This window comes from Penicillium macrosclerotiorum (genome assembly GCF_028827735.1).
Source record: "Penicillium macrosclerotiorum strain IBT 26536 chromosome Unknown utg000001l_segment0_segment0, whole genome shotgun sequence".
NCBI classification, from domain to species: Eukaryota; Fungi; Ascomycota; class Eurotiomycetes; order Eurotiales; family Aspergillaceae; genus Penicillium; species Penicillium macrosclerotiorum.
The window spans coordinates 2,591,482-2,608,879 of NW_026643081.1; the positions used below are offsets into that span (position 1 = coordinate 2,591,482).

Below are 17,398 nucleotides of genomic sequence, written 5' to 3' on the forward strand. Positions count from 1 at the left end.
ATGGGTTAACAGCTCTTCATGATCAATATGACCAAAGCTTAGGTGATTGATCTTTTCCGGGAAACAGCTATACATCTGAAAAAGAAAACCTCTTTGCTACCAGTAACCTCGCACGCCCAATGCTAGAACCTATGTATTTTGAATTTCTATATCCCATCTGCCCTCTTTCTAGGTCTAGATCTTGCAATCACGGACTGGGTCCCAACACACTGGGGCATACTCGTTGAGCTTGAGGCTGGCCATATCCTCATCCGACAGGACGAAATCGAAGACCTGCGAGTTCTCCAGGATACGTGCATCGGTAACGGACTTCGGGAGGGGAACATATCCCTTGACAAACGAATCAGTGTCTTGCTTCAAACTCATCGAATAGACAAGATATCACAAACCTTCTGCAAGCTCCAGCGAATCAGAATCTGAGCTGGGCTCTTGTCGTGCTTCTGAGCCAGCTTCTGCAGTACCGGCTCCTTCATACGGGTCGCCTGCACCAGGGGCGAGTATGCCTCAACAACGATGTTACGCTTTTGCAGCCACTCGGCCACATCATCACGCGGGCACCAGGGGTGAATTTCGTACTGGCCAACAGAGATCTGGCCACCTGCGCCGCTCTGGATATACGCCTCCAGCTCCTCGAGGTGCTGAACGCCAAAGTTAGACACGCCCAACGAGCGAATTTTGCCCGCTTTCTGGGCCTCCACCAGGGCGCGCCATGTGCCAAGTCGCTGTTCCTTGCCGCCATAAGGAGCGTGAATCAACATACTAGGAAGGACATTAGGGTGGCTCTTTAAGTTCCAGGTTGGGAAATCATTTCATACAGATCAATGTAGCCAAGGTCAGCGGCCGCGATACTCTCATCGATCGCGAGCTTCGCCTTTTCGTAGCCCATATATGTGCGGGGCACCTTGCTTGTGTAGAATATTTGCGACCGGTCCAGTCCAGACTTGCGGATAGCCGCAGCGCTTTCTTTTTCATTCTGGTAGACCTTGGCACTGTCGACCTAGAGCGGCTTGTCAGTTTTGCTCCTCCTGGGTCACTTGGATTGTTGTTGATTACATGGCGGTATCCGAGTTCCAGAGCCTTGAGAGTTACTCGCTCTGTAACATCGGCCGGTCTTTAACAGCCTATTAGCCTAATCTTCTCGTCCAATTTGCGGCAAGCTTGTACGTACGTTTGGTAAACCTGCAACATGGAACAACCGTCAGTAATCTCTTCGTCGAGATGAATTTACGTGAGATCCATAGAGACCTACACCGAAGCCAACCACAGGAATCTCATACCCAGAGACCAACTTTCGTGTTGATTGAAGCGTATTTCCGGCCATGGCTGCAATTTTGGTGCGACACGGATGCGGGGGAATGAGAAAGTGCAGAAGGAAATTGGGGAATTCCAGAAAATGGCTGCAGAAAGGACGGGCCCACTTTTCATTTTATTGCTGATTGATAACTTCGACGGGCCACTTCGGTTCCGCAATACCCGCGCCGACTTCTCTGTGTCGGGGCCTTCTTTGGGCAATTTGTCGCCATTGGAAGTGGGGAAGCAGAGCGGACTGGGCCGATGGCTACTGGATGATCCATACGAGGACGTATTGTGGTGGGGTATTACTGCTCTGGCCGGAAGGTTAACACCGTAGGAAGGTTGCGTAAATAATATGGAGGGCGGAATTAAAACGAGGGATTTCAGGACAGCATCCAGAAGTTCTTTCCTTCTCTTTGTGGAAATAAGAGGTTGAAACTAGACCGATTGAATGCATGATCTGATAAGCGCTTCTCTTCCTTATCGATAAGCCACAGGGAAAATGTAATGGTTGTGGGATGATACTTCGTTTACGTTAATACTACAACTAGGCCTCTTGCAAATACAAGTCAATGTTTTTCAATTGCTGATTTCATCTCCAAACATTTTCTCTCCCTCCAGATTTTAAAAGGGATCCAAGAGGACAGATTTAACAAAGCTTGTAATACCTCGCTATCCAGGCATCAAATCTTGATTAGCGATTTGCGAGAGCACTTATGACTTGAGGGAAGATAAGAGCAGGATTTCCCAACATTTTCTTGCATAATTGGATAGCAATTTGAGGAATTTGCTAAGAGCTTCTTATGATTTCACTTGGTAATTAGCTAAGGTTATGATACGAGATTCCTCTCTAAACCTGTGATTTGGTCAAAATCGAATCATACCGTTTCCAGAACGAATTGCGGTGAGGTAATCGTAGCTTGAAGAAGGATTGCACGGGCACCACATCTCAATTCCCGTATCTACCGTAGCAGACAAAGTATTAGTAACAGTCTGAAATTACTATCATAATGGCGTCTGATAAGTCCAGCTGGCGTATCAAGCTAACCAACCCACTAACCCAACAGCATTACAACTTGCTAACAGCAAGACCACACGAAGTGGGCTACCTTGAGGGTGTGGATATGATAAGTGCCAGAAAAGTATAATCATTAAAGTTATAACACAATAATAACTGTCATCCCTAACGTTAAAATAAGTGCCACTGTGTGACTTGTTAATTGCATCCCGCGGGTTGGTCGCTACCATAGGCGGTCAAGAGCGGCAGTATTGTGCGGGGCAGGAAAGACGCGGTGATCGAGGCATGACTCGATCTGATCACTGTTATGTTTTTTTTTTTTTACATAAAGCGACCCTGAGAGATTATCTGCTGCCCCCTCGATATCTCTTATTCTCCGACTCGCCTGCGCACATCGAGTAGACCCCATTGAGGCAGATTCAGGACCACCGCTCGCTATAATTCCTCCTCTGAGTCCTCACTACGCACCCCTCCCAAGTGGCCGCGGCGAAGCCGACCACCCCGCAATGCGCCTCGTCAAGAACAAGATCGAGCACGGTGGCTCGGGGACAGTCACACTATGCCCCGAAGAGCCCGAAGACATGGTACACTTCCAATGATCCCACGAACACCCACTCCGCAAACTGACCTAAGACTCTCAGTGGCACGCATACAATCTCATCCGCCCCGGTGACCTCCTCCGTGCCAGCGCAATCCGGCGCGTCACCAGCGTACAAGACACAGGTTCAACGTCCTCCACGCGCGTGCATCTAACCCTCGAGATCCGCGTCAAGAGCCTCGACTTCGACCCACAGAGCTCGCAGCTGCACGTATCCGGGCAGATCATCAATGAGACCGCACACACAAAGGTCGGACAGTTCCACACGCTGGACCTCGAAATGAACCGCAACTTCACGCTAGAGAAAGAAGTTGGCGCGGATGGTGAGGGCGTGGGCTGGGATAGTATTGCGGTCGAGATGCTCAAGGATGCGGTCGACGAGAGCGGGAAGAGGCGCGCGGAAGCGGTGGCAGTGGTGATGCAGGAGGGTTTGGCGCACATCTGCTTTATTGGGCAGTTTCAGACGATATTGAAGCAGAAGGTTGAGATGTCGGTGCCGCGGAAACGGCAAGGCGGCGGGGATCATGATAAGGTACGGCAATCTGAGAGAGGGGAGGAAGGGAGATATTTTTCATAACTAACATGTTGAGTTTGACTATGTCTAGGGAATGGGCAAGTTCTTCAAGGTGACGCTGGAGACACTGCTGCGCCAGATGGAGTTTAATACGAGCATCACGTCGGGGTCGAATAATGACGGCGTGCGGCCGGTGCTCCTTGCATCGCCGGGGTTCGTAGCGGCGGGGTTCCACAAGTACATTCAGTCCGAGGCATCTACAACAACGCCAGGGTTGAAGCGATTACTGCCGAGCATTGTGGTTGTTCATTCCGCATCAGGCTATCTCAACTCATTATCGGAAGTGCTTCAATCCCCGGCAGTTAAGACGCTCCTGGCCGATACAAAGTACGCCCGCGAGACTAGGCTGATGGACGACTTCCTAGACCAGCTTCGGAAGGAGACGAACAAGGCCACGTACGGGCCTCGAGAGGTCGAATCAGCGGTCGATCAGGGTGCTGTTGGGCGCGGCGGTGGAGTCCTGATCATGTCGAACAAACTGTTCCGATCACAAGATGTTGGCGAACGGAAACGCTGGGTAGCGCTGGTTGACCGAGTTCGGGATGTTGAAGGGGGCGAAGTTCGTATTCTGAGCTCCGACCATGAGAGTGGGAAGCGCCTGGAGGGACTGGGAGGAATCGCGGCGCTTCTGACGTTCCCCATAGTGGAGGACGACTTCGAGTCCGAGGATGAAGCCTGATTCGGCTGGGATGGGTGTGTGCCTTAATGGGATATACTATGCACGTCTTTGCAGCTCGTTGATAGGACGAAGCTTGACAGGATGTTCGTCACCAACACGAAACCATGATCTACAATCCGAAACCAACGTTGGGGACCCCAATCACCCCAGCAGATTAGTCACACCTTTGTCTAAATTTGATCTGAGCTATCCGGTTTGGGATTTCTGAAACACGATCCTTTGGAGCTTCTTTTGCCTGTTCAGGCTCGTCTTCGGCTCCGAAGCACACGAGACCTCGCCTGCGAAACGCTCTAGCTAAACGTTAGCTCCGACTTGTGGGAGACTGCGCCTCCCTGGATCGAGAGACCCAAGAACGCGGAGAAAATCTCCGTCGAGAAGCTCGACGTTTGAAGCTAGAGAATAACCGATCACATCTAGGCTAGTCGAGGATCTCCCATGTCAATTCCGCACATCCGATCCAAGCCCCCCTCCCCTCGATCCTGCGTCCCTGTAGTGATCGGCCCCATGTCCATGAATGTCCATGAATATACTCTGCACTCGTAGCTCACGCACAAAACCATGGAATGCCTCATGCTCACCCAATGGGGGCTAAGGACAGGATTAGCACGTCCGAATATAGAAAGTCAGCAAGAGTCAGATTTCCCCGAAGAAGCAGTCGCATCGGCTTCGGCGCATCAAAACAGGGACAGCGCTGAAACGCTCCCATGTGGCCGAAGATCCTCTCCCGAACCCTTGGGCCTATGTCAACCACGATTTGCGCAGCAAACTCGGCCCTGCGTCGAGCCCGGGCCAGGATGGGGCCAGCGGTGGGCATCGTGATGGGCGTCGTTTCAGATGTACCCGGTGGCCCGGGTCCCGCCTGAACAGGCTCGCAGCAAGGCCGGCAGTGCAAGAGCCATGCGAATCATCGGCGATTTAGGATCACTCAGAGCGGGGCTCGGGTGAGCATGTCCGGCTTTTCATTCGTGCGCGTTTACGCCAGGGCGGGTCTAGCGTGGGTTTTCTTTCGGGGGTGGGTCGGGCTGGCAGTCTGCCTTGTTCCTGCAGTCACACTTTGTTTCTATACTTGGATCAGGATCGCTTGGGGACATGCTTCGGCGTACAGGTGCAAAGTGCGGAGGATGTGTCTGGAGAAGTCGTTTTATCTGAGGAATGCAGGAGCAGCATCACATCCCGGCCCCTCGCTTTGACTTGGGAGACTTGGGAAGTCGAAGTTGCTAAGGCCGATGACGCAACATTGCAGAAATGGTGGATCTCAGTGTACAATATCTTGCTTCTCAGTATGGAAGATATAGAATGCAATGATATAATTCGTTTATTCCAGGTATATGATATATCCCCTTTGGAACAGGGGTTGAATGCAAGGATAAATGTATAGTAATAATAGACATGATAAACAAGGAAGGAAAGTCGTAAGCCAAGACAAATGAAATTCATAAACACCATCACGGGGATATCCTGCCCCTACCAACGCCGAAGGCCCTGTTAACCTCTGTTTGTTCGTAACTCCTTTAGTCAATAAGAAAAAAGTAAAAAAAAAAAACCCCCCTGTGGTATGATGGAAACAAAAGAAAAGATATTTGCCACCGGAAAGCGCCCGCGAGCCCAAGAAGGTAAAGTAAAACAGTAGCTTTTGTGGGGAATGCATGTTAGTACTCGTCTTCTAATTCAGCCTGGGACCGTTTCCGTGATAGAGAGGCTTGGATGGATGGAGAAAGCGGAGGATCAGACAATGCGGACGGCGATGCACTGCCATAATCCCGTCGACCTTGTCGCGCTTCCAAAAGTCGCAGTTGTGCCTTGCATTGCTCCGGCGTGTATTCTTTCGTGGAGCCCATTTCTTTCATCTAGAGAAGGAGTCAGTTGCTGAACTAGAATCATGGAGTATATAGTAGACGAGTCATGTAGACATACCTTTTCGGACACAAACTGATACTTTTCATTCTCCCACATCTCATGGGATGTAATAAGGAGCTGCACCTAGCGAGCAATACCAGTTAGCTCTTTGCCCGGATCAAGTTTTTTTTTTTTTTTTTTTTTTTAGAATGGAAAGTCTATCTATTAAACTGGGCACATACTACTCACATCATGATCGTCCCAGCGTGAAAGGCGCTCTTTGCGCCGGCGGAGAAGACGCATCTGCAAGCGGGCTTCGGAGGCGTCCTTGTCGAAGCGCTGTCGGAACATTTCACGCACCACCTTCCAGGCCAGATTCTGCTGGCGCAGATCCTCGACAAAGGCGTCCTCTTCTTCCGCGCGGGGATCACGACGACCACGGCCTGGGGCCCGCAGCTTGGGCTGGACATGTGGCGGCGAGTTGAGGCTATTCTGGCGCTCGAGCTCCATGCGCTGGAGGCCTTCAGGGTTCGGGAGGATGTTGATGGGAGTGTCGCGCGAGGGTGTAGCGGATGCTCGCTTCAATCGCTTGGGAGGGTTTGTGGAGGGCGAGATATTAGGCGTGTGGCCCATGTTGAAGTGTATTTCATCTGGAAGGTAGCCGTAGCTGGAGCCGGAAGAGCTAGTCCGCGGGTAATCGGAGCCCCGGGGATATTCACTGGGGAAGGGCCCGGTGATTCCCAGGCCCTGAGATAGAGGCGGCAGAGTTTCATGGATGCTACTAGTGCTGTAACGGTGTCCGTAATCCGGAGGGGGATACTCTTGCGACTGGTGGCTGATGTGACTGAGGGCTGGACTCGGACGAAAAGAGTTATCGGCCAGGCTGATTGGAGTCAAAATGTTGGATGGGTGAAGAGACTCGGTGCAATAGGGTCCAGAAGGACCATTGACACCCATATAAGGTGTCTGAAATCCAGGCTGGAACGAGAACCGAAGTTAGTTTTGCTCTTGTACTAGCAATCCAAGTGTAGGAGAGAATGGGAGGGCAGATATATTTTGTGAAAGTAGGGTCAGTCTCACAGTATCCACGCCGGTCCAGCCTTGTCCCATGCCCTCATAGAAGCCTTCCATTCCTTCTTCAGGGCAGGGCATGTCTGGGCGCAGCGACATGATTTTCACAAGATCGTCCGGTAGAACCATATAGCAGGCTCACTGGAGAAGAGAAAGAGCTTTGCGGTTTGGCGCAAAGCTAATTGGAACAGACGCGGTGGTGGCAGAGGTTGAAACACGTCCGACAGCTTCTTGGGAAGATAGAAGATGGAAAGGAGGATAGGATGCAAAGTATATATACTTGCAGGTCAGGTAGGGGAGGAGGATGAAGAGAATGGTTGGCGTGGATGAAGAAACGATCCAGGGACAAAAAGCTTTGAAGAAAGCGACTCTTATAGATGAAGAATGGCAAGCTCTGGGTCCTGCGTCGCCCCGGGTGGAGAGGACAGAAAAAAAAAAATAAATCCCCAAAAGATCGAGATGCGATTCCCGCATGGGTTTAGGCTAGATCCGCGATATCACGGCCGTGGGTGTCCTGGCCCGCGAGGCAGGAAGAATAAGTTCGCCTTGTCAACCTCGAAACTATAGGCTCAGAGGCCCCCAGAAACACCGGATAGTACCGCCGACGTCCGCCGTGATGCACTAGAGCGCCGTGAGTGGGTCCGTGTAGACTCGATGAGGGCCTATATTTAAGCGCCAGCAGGCCCAAATCGGGCCGTTTGACTTGATAACTCAGCGTTTCCCGCCCCCATCCGCCATCCACCACTACCCACACGCCCCCGGGGGGCACAGACTGCCACCCGGTGATGAAGTCCAAGGGGCCCACCCTTTTTTTTGGGTCAATTAATATTCCTTTTATTTTAGTACCATTATGTTATTCTAATATGACCGATTTATTTCCTTTTGAATTTGGTTCGGGAATCATTTGCAACCGATGGCCAACACCAGTGTGGACCAGACGAGCAAAAACGTCAAATTGGCAGCTTCTTGTTAGCGCTGGGGAGGAGAGGGTTAAAAGAGGAATGGGAGGACTGCTAATGAGTAGGGAGGGTGGGCTATGGGCTAATCATACTATCATACTAGGTCATATCAGACTGGAACTGGGCAGTGCGAACAACCCCCCCCCCCCCAAGGCTTCCCGGGTCTGCTTGGCCCGTGATCTTCGAGAGCCAGGCCCGTGAGCCCGTCATCCCCGCCTGGGCTTCCTCTTTCCCCCCTTTTCTGCCCTAGTTGACAATGTTCTATGCAGCTATGCCATGTCGCATTCTGGTTTGCACATATGACTGGTTGGGTATGCAGTCTCTAAGTCATTAAATACTTGTTTGATTCCAACCACCCAACTACTCGCATCTCTACTCTAATTACCATATACTATATATCGTCTCGTTAGTATTAGTTGCTCGGCGATGGAGGTATAACAAGATCTGGGGGGTCTTAGAAGGAGATCATGGCAATCATAGAAAATCCCCCATACATTGACATATTGGCCCCAACTGAAGATCTCGGCCCTGATTCTCCTCCCCCTCGTAGTTCTTGTTCTTTTATCGCCAGACCGATTGGGATAAGATCCACCATCCTTCATGATCCTATCACTTCCCTCGCCTCTCCGGCTCCTCTTCTCTCCGTTTCTCGCAGACAGCAGGACGACATCATCAGGACCCACGAGTCGCACGACAGCAGGATCAGAGGGGGACCGGGGGGCCAGCACATGGGTATGCGGGTAACCCTAGGACTGCAGGCCGGCACAACGGCGCCTCTTGACTGGATGAGAGGCTACCGGGGGTTACTGAGGCTGAAAGGCTACCCGCGCGGGGGCCCAATGGCTTTTCTGCCCGGCGAATTCTCAGCCGGTGGTTAAGCGCTGACCTGCCCAGGCAGGCTATCGGGGCTCGGCATCGTCGACTCTCGGCTCGAGTCAGACCTGCCATTTGCTCGACTTGTGCGTCTTGTTGTTCATCTGGATGCCACCATAAGGACCTAAGACCCTGTGCAGTTCTTTAGCCGCATATTCGATTTAAATGCTGCCCCAAAAGCTGTCAAATGCAAGGAAAGTAAAAGGGTGGGCCATGACTGGACTACAACGGGCGAGGGTTCCTGACTGGGTCATCAACGGAAGCCATCAAAGGGGGCCGATGTTCATTTGGTTCGATGCCACTGTTCCTTATGCTCGCAGTATTTACTAGATGACGCCCCATGCCACTTAATGCTTACTGCTCATCCTCTAGTGGATGCCATGCCACCACGACCAGGTTCTAGTCTAGTCTTCTACTTGTTCTGCGTCCAGAACCCGGGGTCAATCGAAGACTAGTTCCCACCGTCATCTTCAAGTGCTCACTACATCTGTAGTCAGCTCATCAGCCAATACTCTAATTTCTTGCTCCTCCCCTTTCTGACCTTCTATCGCTTCGTAAGAGAAAAAATAATCCCCCACATGGGATGACCGAAAGTGCCATGTCTGGTTTGTTCAATTCAATGTAGATCTGTCCAGACATTCGGGGTATCTAGTGATTCTAAGCGCTCCCGTCACAGAAGAGGACCAGTCTCGCCTCCAGAGCACGACAGGTTCTCCATCGAGAATCTCACTAGTGGACACAAAAGTGCCGCGCGGAATCTTGAGTTGGTGATGGCAAGGGGGCAGATATTCCTGTTGGGTGCGACATCACTAGGACCAGGGCCAGAAAGCATAACAAATGGATTTTTGGATTGACGTCCCCATTTTCCTCCAATCGGGCCCAAAAAAAATGAGGTCAGACTCGCGACAAGGCGAACGGTTTGCTCAGGGGACAAGCCTCTCGTGCATCCGAGCACGTCGAAAGTTGGAGTGTTCTATGATTCTAGTTGTTCCAGTGCTTTGTCTAGCTTTAGGAGGCCATGTCTACTTGACAAATAGTGTGTCTATGTTTTTCTCTACCTGTTCCGTTTTCAGCATTTTATAGACTTTGCAGTTTCGGGAACTCAATCAAGTCGTTCGACAAGTATACAGAGTATTCCCGATATGCAAGGTACACCACAACTTGCTTCCACTTCCACAGCCATCACACAAGCAGCGGTTCAGGCAGGATACATTACATTCTGTGAAGCTTGCAGTTCAAAGTGTCTAATTGGGGATAGTCGATTGATCGACCCAACAACGATGAAACATGAAACATGAAACATGCGACATACACCGACGAACCCACCTCGGACGACCAAACAGGAAATCATGGATCAGCCATAGCACGATCGAGCTACCAAACGACGAACGAGTCTGTCCCTGGATGATCCTGGAGGATCCACACAAGATCGCTCCAGCCTGCTGCCCCCCGGGTACAAAGTGGGTAGGCACTCCGTACTGCCACAGCCTTGGGCAAGTCTCGAATCTCGAGTCTGGAGACTCGGTGCCCCCTGTTACTCCCTATACTCCGCCATTGAGTCCAATCCCAAAACAACTAGGGCTCTGATCCCCACCTGCTCTCGTCCCAAACCTCCATTCTGGTTACTTTTCCGTTCCCCACCATCATGGCTTAGATGGGGCCGGCGTCCACTTGGGGCCAGGCGCCCCTGACTCTATGCACACTTCTGAAACATCGCGTGGTTGATCTGCTTTCCCGAAGCTCTGAATCTGCTACAATGACATACAGGTACCGTTTCGGAGTTTGATATTCTGAGATTTTTGTGATTCACGGACAGGAGGATCATTACTGTCCCGAAAAATCGGAGAAGAAAACAAAGCTTCTTCATTGGTGCGAAGCAAGCTTGCTCCACTGGCCGGCCCGGGGCCCTGGTTGCTTGGTGATTTCGTACATTGCTCATGCACCGTCTCGCACCAATTTCACTGAACAGACTTGCATATGCAGGCTGTGAGCTCGAGGCAGTTCATGCTGCCTCGGGTGGCCCCCGGCCAAGTGAGAGCAAATAACACAAGGTACATGATACATGGTAAATCGGAAATCGGAAATTGAACATGTAGGGAGAGCTATCACCAAAAAAAGGGGGAAAGAAAGGGCTCCAAAAAAAAGGGAAAGACGGTCCCAAAGGACCGATCAGCAAGGGTCGATGGCGACACCTTGAACCCATTCATCCAAGAATCTCTCTCAGCTGCGCGCCCGCCGTCCAGCCGCAGGGTCCAGCGGATCGTCCTCCAAAACACCCTCCAAAGCGTCCTCATCCTCATCGTGCCCGTAGCGCCCGTGCTGCTCCAGGGTATCATCCGCCGCGATTGAAATGCCTCTCGCGCCCCATCGATTATTGCCCCCAGCCGCAAGTCCCTCATTTCCGCTTTCGCCGTGAAACTGCTCCTCCTCGTCGGTTGAGGCCCGCCCGCCCCGGAAGTTGATCACCCGATTGACCAGCCAGCTCTTGCGGAAATCCTCTGAGTCGACAACGCCGCCATTGCGCAGCTTCACGCGCTGCCGCGAGTAGTAAACCCACGCGAAGTCAACGTAGAACGCGGTCTGCACGATGCCGAATATGAAAGCAATTGGGTCCCAGTGTTTCTCGGCGCCGAAGCCGCGCACCAGCCAGTTCAAGATGTAGAAGGCGCGATAGGAACCCAGCGCAACGAGATAGTACGAGTCAATGACAGTGGGTACGGTCGTTTGCCGGAGGAGCAGAAGCTGCGGCAGGACGCAAACTGATTCAAGAATAATCGAGAAGGCCCAGAGGAACTGCGTAGCGAGGGTTAGCCGGAGGGGCTCGGAAAAGCTCCGATGGACGTTGCGGTAAAAGGCACGTCGGTCACAGAGGGTGGATAATAGTTTAGAAATGGGCTGGGAGGAAGATTTTTCTTTCTCTTGGGAATTGTTTGGGTTGGGTTATGTGGAAATGATTGATGCCAATGTCTTTGCGTACCTCCAAGAACCAATGACTGAGCTCATCAGGCTCCAGGGCGGCGATGGATATCGGCGCCAGCACGAGCGACCCGATGACCGAGTAGATACCGAGCTTCCAGGCGCGCTCGCGCTCACGGGTGCGGGGGAACACCTTCATCATGACGAAAATCGTGTAGAAGGCCGAGCCCAGAAAGAACAGCTTGAAACACGCATTCCAGATAACGCTGGCGCCGTAGTTGGCGAACGACCACGTGTTGCTATTGAAAAGGTCCAGATAGCGAGTGACAAACACAAGAGCATAAAGGATCTGTGTGAGGAGCGAGACACCTAGATAAGCAACCCCAGAGTCAGCTTCACCAACGCCCGATTCTCCTCGATCGTGGAAGGTCTTGTCTTGGTTCCAGAGCCCTTGACACTTACCCTCGGCACTTTGATTCTTATGAATAGCCCAGATCAGGATACAAATCGAGGCGAGGTGGGAAATATCCGCCAGGAAGCGAAATACGTTCCACGCCATGGTGGAAGGGATGAGGCGGTTGCGGGGAACCGAAGGGTGACGAGGGCGAGGGGAAGCTCACGGCAAGCCAGTAATTGTCGAGAAAACGAGAGCTTGAAGGTTATTCAAAGCAGCATTGAGGGTTGTGACTCAATATTCCGGTTCGCAGCCTGCGCGTCCCATGAGTCAACAGTCCGTCCCAGCAAGAGGTCGGGGAAGATGAGCTCTCCGCGTTATCGGTGATACAAGCTTGGGCCGCGTGTCCTCACGTGAGGCATGACGTGAGCTGGGGGATCGGCAGGATGTGTGCCTTGTATGCCTGAAGGGGGCCATATAAGGAGACTATATTTAACTCGCCAGTACTCTCCGCTCCTATAAGGAGGGCAATTGACGCTGAAGCCCCTTGTATGATAGAGATGGTCCAATAGCCATGGACTCAGTGCGGTTTAACACCCTTCGCCTTGGCCGATAGCTGTGTCTATCGGGCCCCACAGTATCTTTCAAAGAGAAGCGTGGAAGGTATGGGTAGACGCATCACGACAGATCAATGAGCCCAAAACCAAGATGTCTCCTCGTTGCTACCATGTTACTGATGCTATTCAAATTCATATGCTGACCTTCAATCTTAGATTTGCCCTGACAAAAAACGGCTTTGGTGATTCTACACTGAGGACTCTGTAGCAAGGGAACAACTCACAAGCAGTTGCGGGACTCAAACCGTGTTTCCCACTTCGATAAGAGACCTCGTTGCTTACACTCCTCATCTCGAAGCTGAGGCAGTAATGTTCTTATGCATCCAGCATAGTCTTTAAGATTGGCATCCAAGACTTGTGACACCTGATAAGACCACTATCGCGATAAGGTTGCAGGTCGGATAATCATGGGCACAGGCTTGTCCTCGAGATCATCGCAAACGCAACGGTCGCTTCGATGTGTCTTCCCATTTTCCCATCCATCAGATAAGAGACAGACAAGAGACAGACAACCTGACCCATCGAGAGTGATTCAATGCTACCAGACATATCTGAATCAACCTGCTCAGGTCTCAAAACCGAGACGGCTACTCTGCCAGACCAACCTTGCACTCAATCGGTATCGGAGTCGATAAAGCGATAAGATGAACCGACTTCGTCAACTCCCGTCTTGATGTACCCACATTCACGCCTTATAATAACAGCAGATATGGTTCTGTTTAAGAAATCCATGAATCCGTGGGGGAGTCCCGGCCATCACTCCCCTCATTGCTACCGAGACAGCCACATTGTTTCGACGAGATGCAGGATCCCTGCGCGGACCATCCCCCTCCTCCACGAGTGCATGAGTGCAGGATGGCGTTGCCTTCGGCCCTTCCAATTGGGCCCGGCGAGAGCGATCTCGCCTTTCCGCCCCTGCTGTCTGGCTTGCCAATTTGGGACGTCAGTGCTGAATTGAGATTCTATCGGAGACCAGGCCATCCACGGGCAAGGCTCCTTGACGAGGGAACCGAGCCCTATCGAGAATTCGGGTTCCGTCTTTCTTTTTCTTCGGATAGAGTCTCTCAATGTTGATTATCTGCGTAGACGGACTACTGTGATACGAGAGCTCGTCCTCGGCCTTACCATTCGACGAATCCCAGAGACAAAGAGGGGAAGAGGGGCCGTCGTGGCTGCACACGAAACCGACCTGTGGCTTGACCTTGAACCCGCCAAGTCTCGGATTGGACGGAGGCCAGAACAAGTGTAGCTACTGCCTGCAAAGCAACTCTTGCTGGCTGTTCTGGCGATGTCCGCCATGCGGCTCGAGCGGCCTAGCACTGTCTGGCTGCGCTGGCCGTCGAATTCAGGCCGTCCGTCTTTCCATAGGAAGTCCCCCCTCCATCCTCCTTTCTGCTGGGCCTGTTCCCCGTGGGGGTTGGATCTTGTTTTTTCCTTTCCCTACCGTGATCCCTCGCACGGTGAGAGCTGGCCGGGTCGCCGGATTCTGGAACAGGCCACTCGCGGAAACTCTTCGGCCCAAATGTCTCATGGAAGCGTCCGGGACGTGGACCATCCTGCTACTGCAGAGATTTCCCTCGTCGGCCGAATTGGAGCGCAGCACGAGCCACTTGTGACAGGGCGCCCCGGGATCGGTTCCTAGAGTGACGAACGGTGGGTTGTGGAATGCACCGGAGAAGGGGGGTGGTCGGGGAAGGTGGTTGGTGTGGACCAGGTGGTTTTGATGCTGATTCCAGTCTTCTGTCGTTTTGTTTTTCTTCCTTTCTTCTGGCATTGGTGCCATGCGATGCGCCTTGAAGATGATGTATATCCTTCTCGTGGGGTGGAGCTTGTGGTGTATCCCATATGAAGCAACGGTCCGAGGTCGATGTTTCCCAAGCAAATAGAGCAGAGAAAGGGAGGCAGGGAGACATGGTGAACTAAACTTGCGAGGACCAGGCTTTGGTAGTCTTTCGTTCTTCGTATTCTGGTATTCTTGGTTCCCTCAAGGGTCTAGAATGCAGAGTATACTCACGGCCATTTCGAATCTAGAACCATAGACATCCGTCTGGAATTCCGCCTTTAGCCAATCCATGATTACCTTAAGACTAAGATTTTAAATTTCGCAGAATCCATAAGAAGATCAACTCAATCCCATCGCCACGAGGGCCGGGGCCGATGGCGTTCTGTCATTCGAGCCATGGAGTGTCCGCGACGCAGAGCAGAGCAGAGCAGAGGAAATAAGATGTGACGCTCTCCCCGCTCCCGCGCTCCTCCACCCCCCTTTGGTCTTCCTCTTCTCTTCATCTCCATCTGGACTCAACCAACCTCCTCCATCCAACCCTCTCTCCTCTTCTCCTTCGTCCCCTCGTCCCCTCGTCCCCTCGCCTTACCTTCGCCTCTTCGCCTCTTCGCTTCGCTCTCACCCTCGGCTGCTTCCAACCCCCCTCTCCAGCCTCATGTTCTCCCCATACTCGGAGGAATTCGAGGTCCCTGATTCGACACTTCGACCATGCGATTTTGATCTGTGAGCACCACTTCCCTTCTTCTCGAGTCCTCGAATCCACTTCATAGGAGTTCATCACTCCGGTCGGACCAGAGCTATTTGCATCCAGCTTCTGCTCAGCTAGCTTGCTTGAGCTGCCGGCTCTGTTCCTACTTGACTTCCCTCTCCCCATCTTCCTGGCTTGATCTTGTCTATCTCGTCGGTCGCGTCTCGTCGGTCGCGTCGTCCGATCTTCTTGCCACTTCTCTGTCTCTTCTCTGCTACCTGCTGCTGCTGCTGCCGCTCCGGTTCTCCTGGTCCCCAACTCCGATTCTGCCTAGGATGCGCCTGTGTCATCGTCGTTTGGTGTAACGAGCCCGCTTTCCTAGAAGTTGACCATGGCGCGCCTGTAGCAGATCTGCTAACCCCTACGCGCGGCCCCGTGTGTATGTACAGATGAATCGGCGTGTGATTGAAACCTACGTCTTTCACCATGTCGTAAGTCTTGCTCGTCTGTGATCTCCATCCGGCTCCTGTGCTGCGGGAGGGAGACTTGTGGAAGAGAGACTGAGAGAGAAAGAGAGAGAAAGCCGGTCTTGCCTTGCTCTTCACATCTCGCGCGTTCCCAAAACCTCTTTCGCGTTGCTATTCACAGCGTCTCACCTGCCCGTCTGCAGATCAACCCTGCAATCTTCTTCCTCCGGCTCTCACTGACATTTGTTTCTTTGAACCTCAGGTCTCCTCCGACGTCCAAACGAATCAAAACATCGGCCACAAGTAGTGCCCCGCCACACCTTCTGGCTCAACAGCAAATCCATCCTTTTCACCGCGTTCCAACCTTTGAGGGCATCCCTATCCCGACGGCGCCCATCCCCCAACAGCAACAGCAAGCACAACAACAGCAGCCTCCGCCGCCACAACAACAGCAACAACAATCCTCAACTTCCCGCAAGCGCCCCCCGTCCCCAGCGACTGGCTCCACCATGATGGCCACCCCGATGAACCCTGCGGGTGGTACGATCGAGGGCGATCCTAATGCCTTGGCACCGGCTGCAGAGCCCACCCCTAAAAAGAAGGGTCGTACTAACACGCCCTGGACAGCTGAGGAGGAACAGCGACTGAAGACCATGCGCGACGCTGGTCGGAGTTGGAGCGAGATTGCGAAGGTGAGGGCATATTTCGATGATTGCCCCATTTTGTTTGGCGGCGGGACTGTCGTACAAATTTCCTGGATCTAACATATGCTCTCTTTGACGCGCCACAGACCTTCCCTACGCGAACTGAAGGCAGTGTTAAGAAGCACTGGTACAAGGTATGCATCCTAGATACCCAAATTCTCCTTGTCACATTCTGATTAGTATGCGCAGGATATGCATTATGCGGAATTCGCTGAGGATGAGGTATGATTAAATCTTGCACTATCGTGCTCTTGCGCCCTTTGCGCCATTTGTGTTGAACTCTTTCTCACTGGCATGTGCAGTCCATAAAGCTTCGCGATGCAATTAAAGAATACGAGGCCAATAAGTGGAAGGTTATTGGACAGAAGGTTGGCAAGCCTGCCAAGGTGAGTCCTCCTATTTTTTCCATGTCATAATCTTATTTTCGATATGGGCCGCTGACTCCATTTGTATCAGGCTTGCGAACAATACGCCAAAGAGCACTTCAAGAACCTTTGAGTGCCTGATGAACCCGCTGATGAAGTGATGATTGATTTTCTCTACCTGCTTTTGTTCTTATCTCCTTCGGTGATGCATCATTCATGAATTTGGCATTCCCCCGGATTCTGCAATTCCATAGCGATGCAGTGTCGTCAATGGCCTAAAAGCCACTGATTTTACAAGGCAGATGGAGTTGGTGATCTGGTCTCTTTTGTTTGAATTTTCTCTTTTTATTCACGCCTCCGATCTGCTCAACTTACCCCATTGATGTTGCCTGGATCTGAAATATCTGTTCTTCTTGCGCTCAGGCGTTTTCCCTCCTGTGTTGGTGTCATGGGCTTTGTTCAACTCTTTTTCACATTTCTCTTTTTTTTATCTTCATTTCCTTTTTATGATCAATATTTGATGAGTCCCCAGACCGATATCTCAGTAATTTCTATCCACTCCA

The 17,398-nt window shown here is 51.9% G+C and overlaps 6 protein-coding genes across 6 annotated transcripts; 2 read left to right on the plus strand and 4 right to left on the minus strand.

The window, feature by feature from the left end:
* Positions 1-174: 174 nt before the first annotated feature.
* Positions 175-1,321, minus strand: N7462_000866 (aldo/keto reductase family protein; the record flags this gene model as incomplete). The annotated part of the gene is made up of 6 exons (XM_057072592.1): positions 175-330; positions 390-759; positions 816-997; positions 1,054-1,111; positions 1,169-1,179; positions 1,229-1,321. 6 exons carry the CDS (start codon positions 1,319-1,321, stop codon positions 175-177), a joined length of 870 nt encoding a protein of 289 aa, XP_056939122.1.
* A 1,496-nt stretch (positions 1,322-2,817) lies between these two features.
* Positions 2,818-4,162, plus strand: N7462_000867 (putative translation factor pelota; the record flags this gene model as incomplete). Its single annotated transcript, XM_057072593.1, has 3 exons — positions 2,818-2,895; positions 2,953-3,441; positions 3,515-4,162. 3 exons carry the CDS (start codon positions 2,818-2,820, stop codon positions 4,160-4,162), a joined length of 1,215 nt encoding a protein of 404 aa, XP_056939123.1.
* A 1,649-nt stretch (positions 4,163-5,811) lies between these two features.
* Positions 5,812-7,198, minus strand: N7462_000868 (uncharacterized protein; the record flags this gene model as incomplete). Its single annotated transcript, XM_057072594.1, has 4 exons — positions 5,812-6,009; positions 6,077-6,142; positions 6,248-6,976; positions 7,079-7,198. The coding sequence occupies 4 exons, from the start codon at positions 7,196-7,198 to the stop codon at positions 5,812-5,814; spliced, it is 1,113 nt and encodes a 370-aa protein (XP_056939124.1).
* Positions 7,199-11,121: 3,923 nt separating this feature from the next.
* N7462_000869 (ER lumen protein-retaining receptor) lies at positions 11,122-12,376 on the minus strand (the record flags this gene model as incomplete). The annotated part of the gene is made up of 2 exons (XM_057072595.1): positions 11,122-11,694; positions 11,879-12,376. 2 exons carry the CDS (start codon positions 12,374-12,376, stop codon positions 11,122-11,124), a joined length of 1,071 nt encoding a protein of 356 aa, XP_056939125.1.
* A 3,057-nt stretch (positions 12,377-15,433) lies between these two features.
* Positions 15,434-15,649, minus strand: N7462_000870 (uncharacterized protein; the record flags this gene model as incomplete). The annotated part of the gene is made up of 1 exon (XM_057072596.1): positions 15,434-15,649. One exon carries the CDS (start codon positions 15,647-15,649, stop codon positions 15,434-15,436), a length of 216 nt encoding a protein of 71 aa, XP_056939126.1.
* A 136-nt stretch (positions 15,650-15,785) lies between these two features.
* N7462_000871 (SANT/Myb-like DNA-binding domain-containing protein) lies at positions 15,786-16,968 on the plus strand (the record flags this gene model as incomplete). The annotated part of the gene is made up of 6 exons (XM_057072597.1): positions 15,786-15,790; positions 16,029-16,458; positions 16,557-16,604; positions 16,660-16,692; positions 16,773-16,856; positions 16,927-16,968. 6 exons carry the CDS (start codon positions 15,786-15,788, stop codon positions 16,966-16,968), a joined length of 642 nt encoding a protein of 213 aa, XP_056939127.1.
* Between the last annotated feature and the right edge of the window lie 430 nt (positions 16,969-17,398).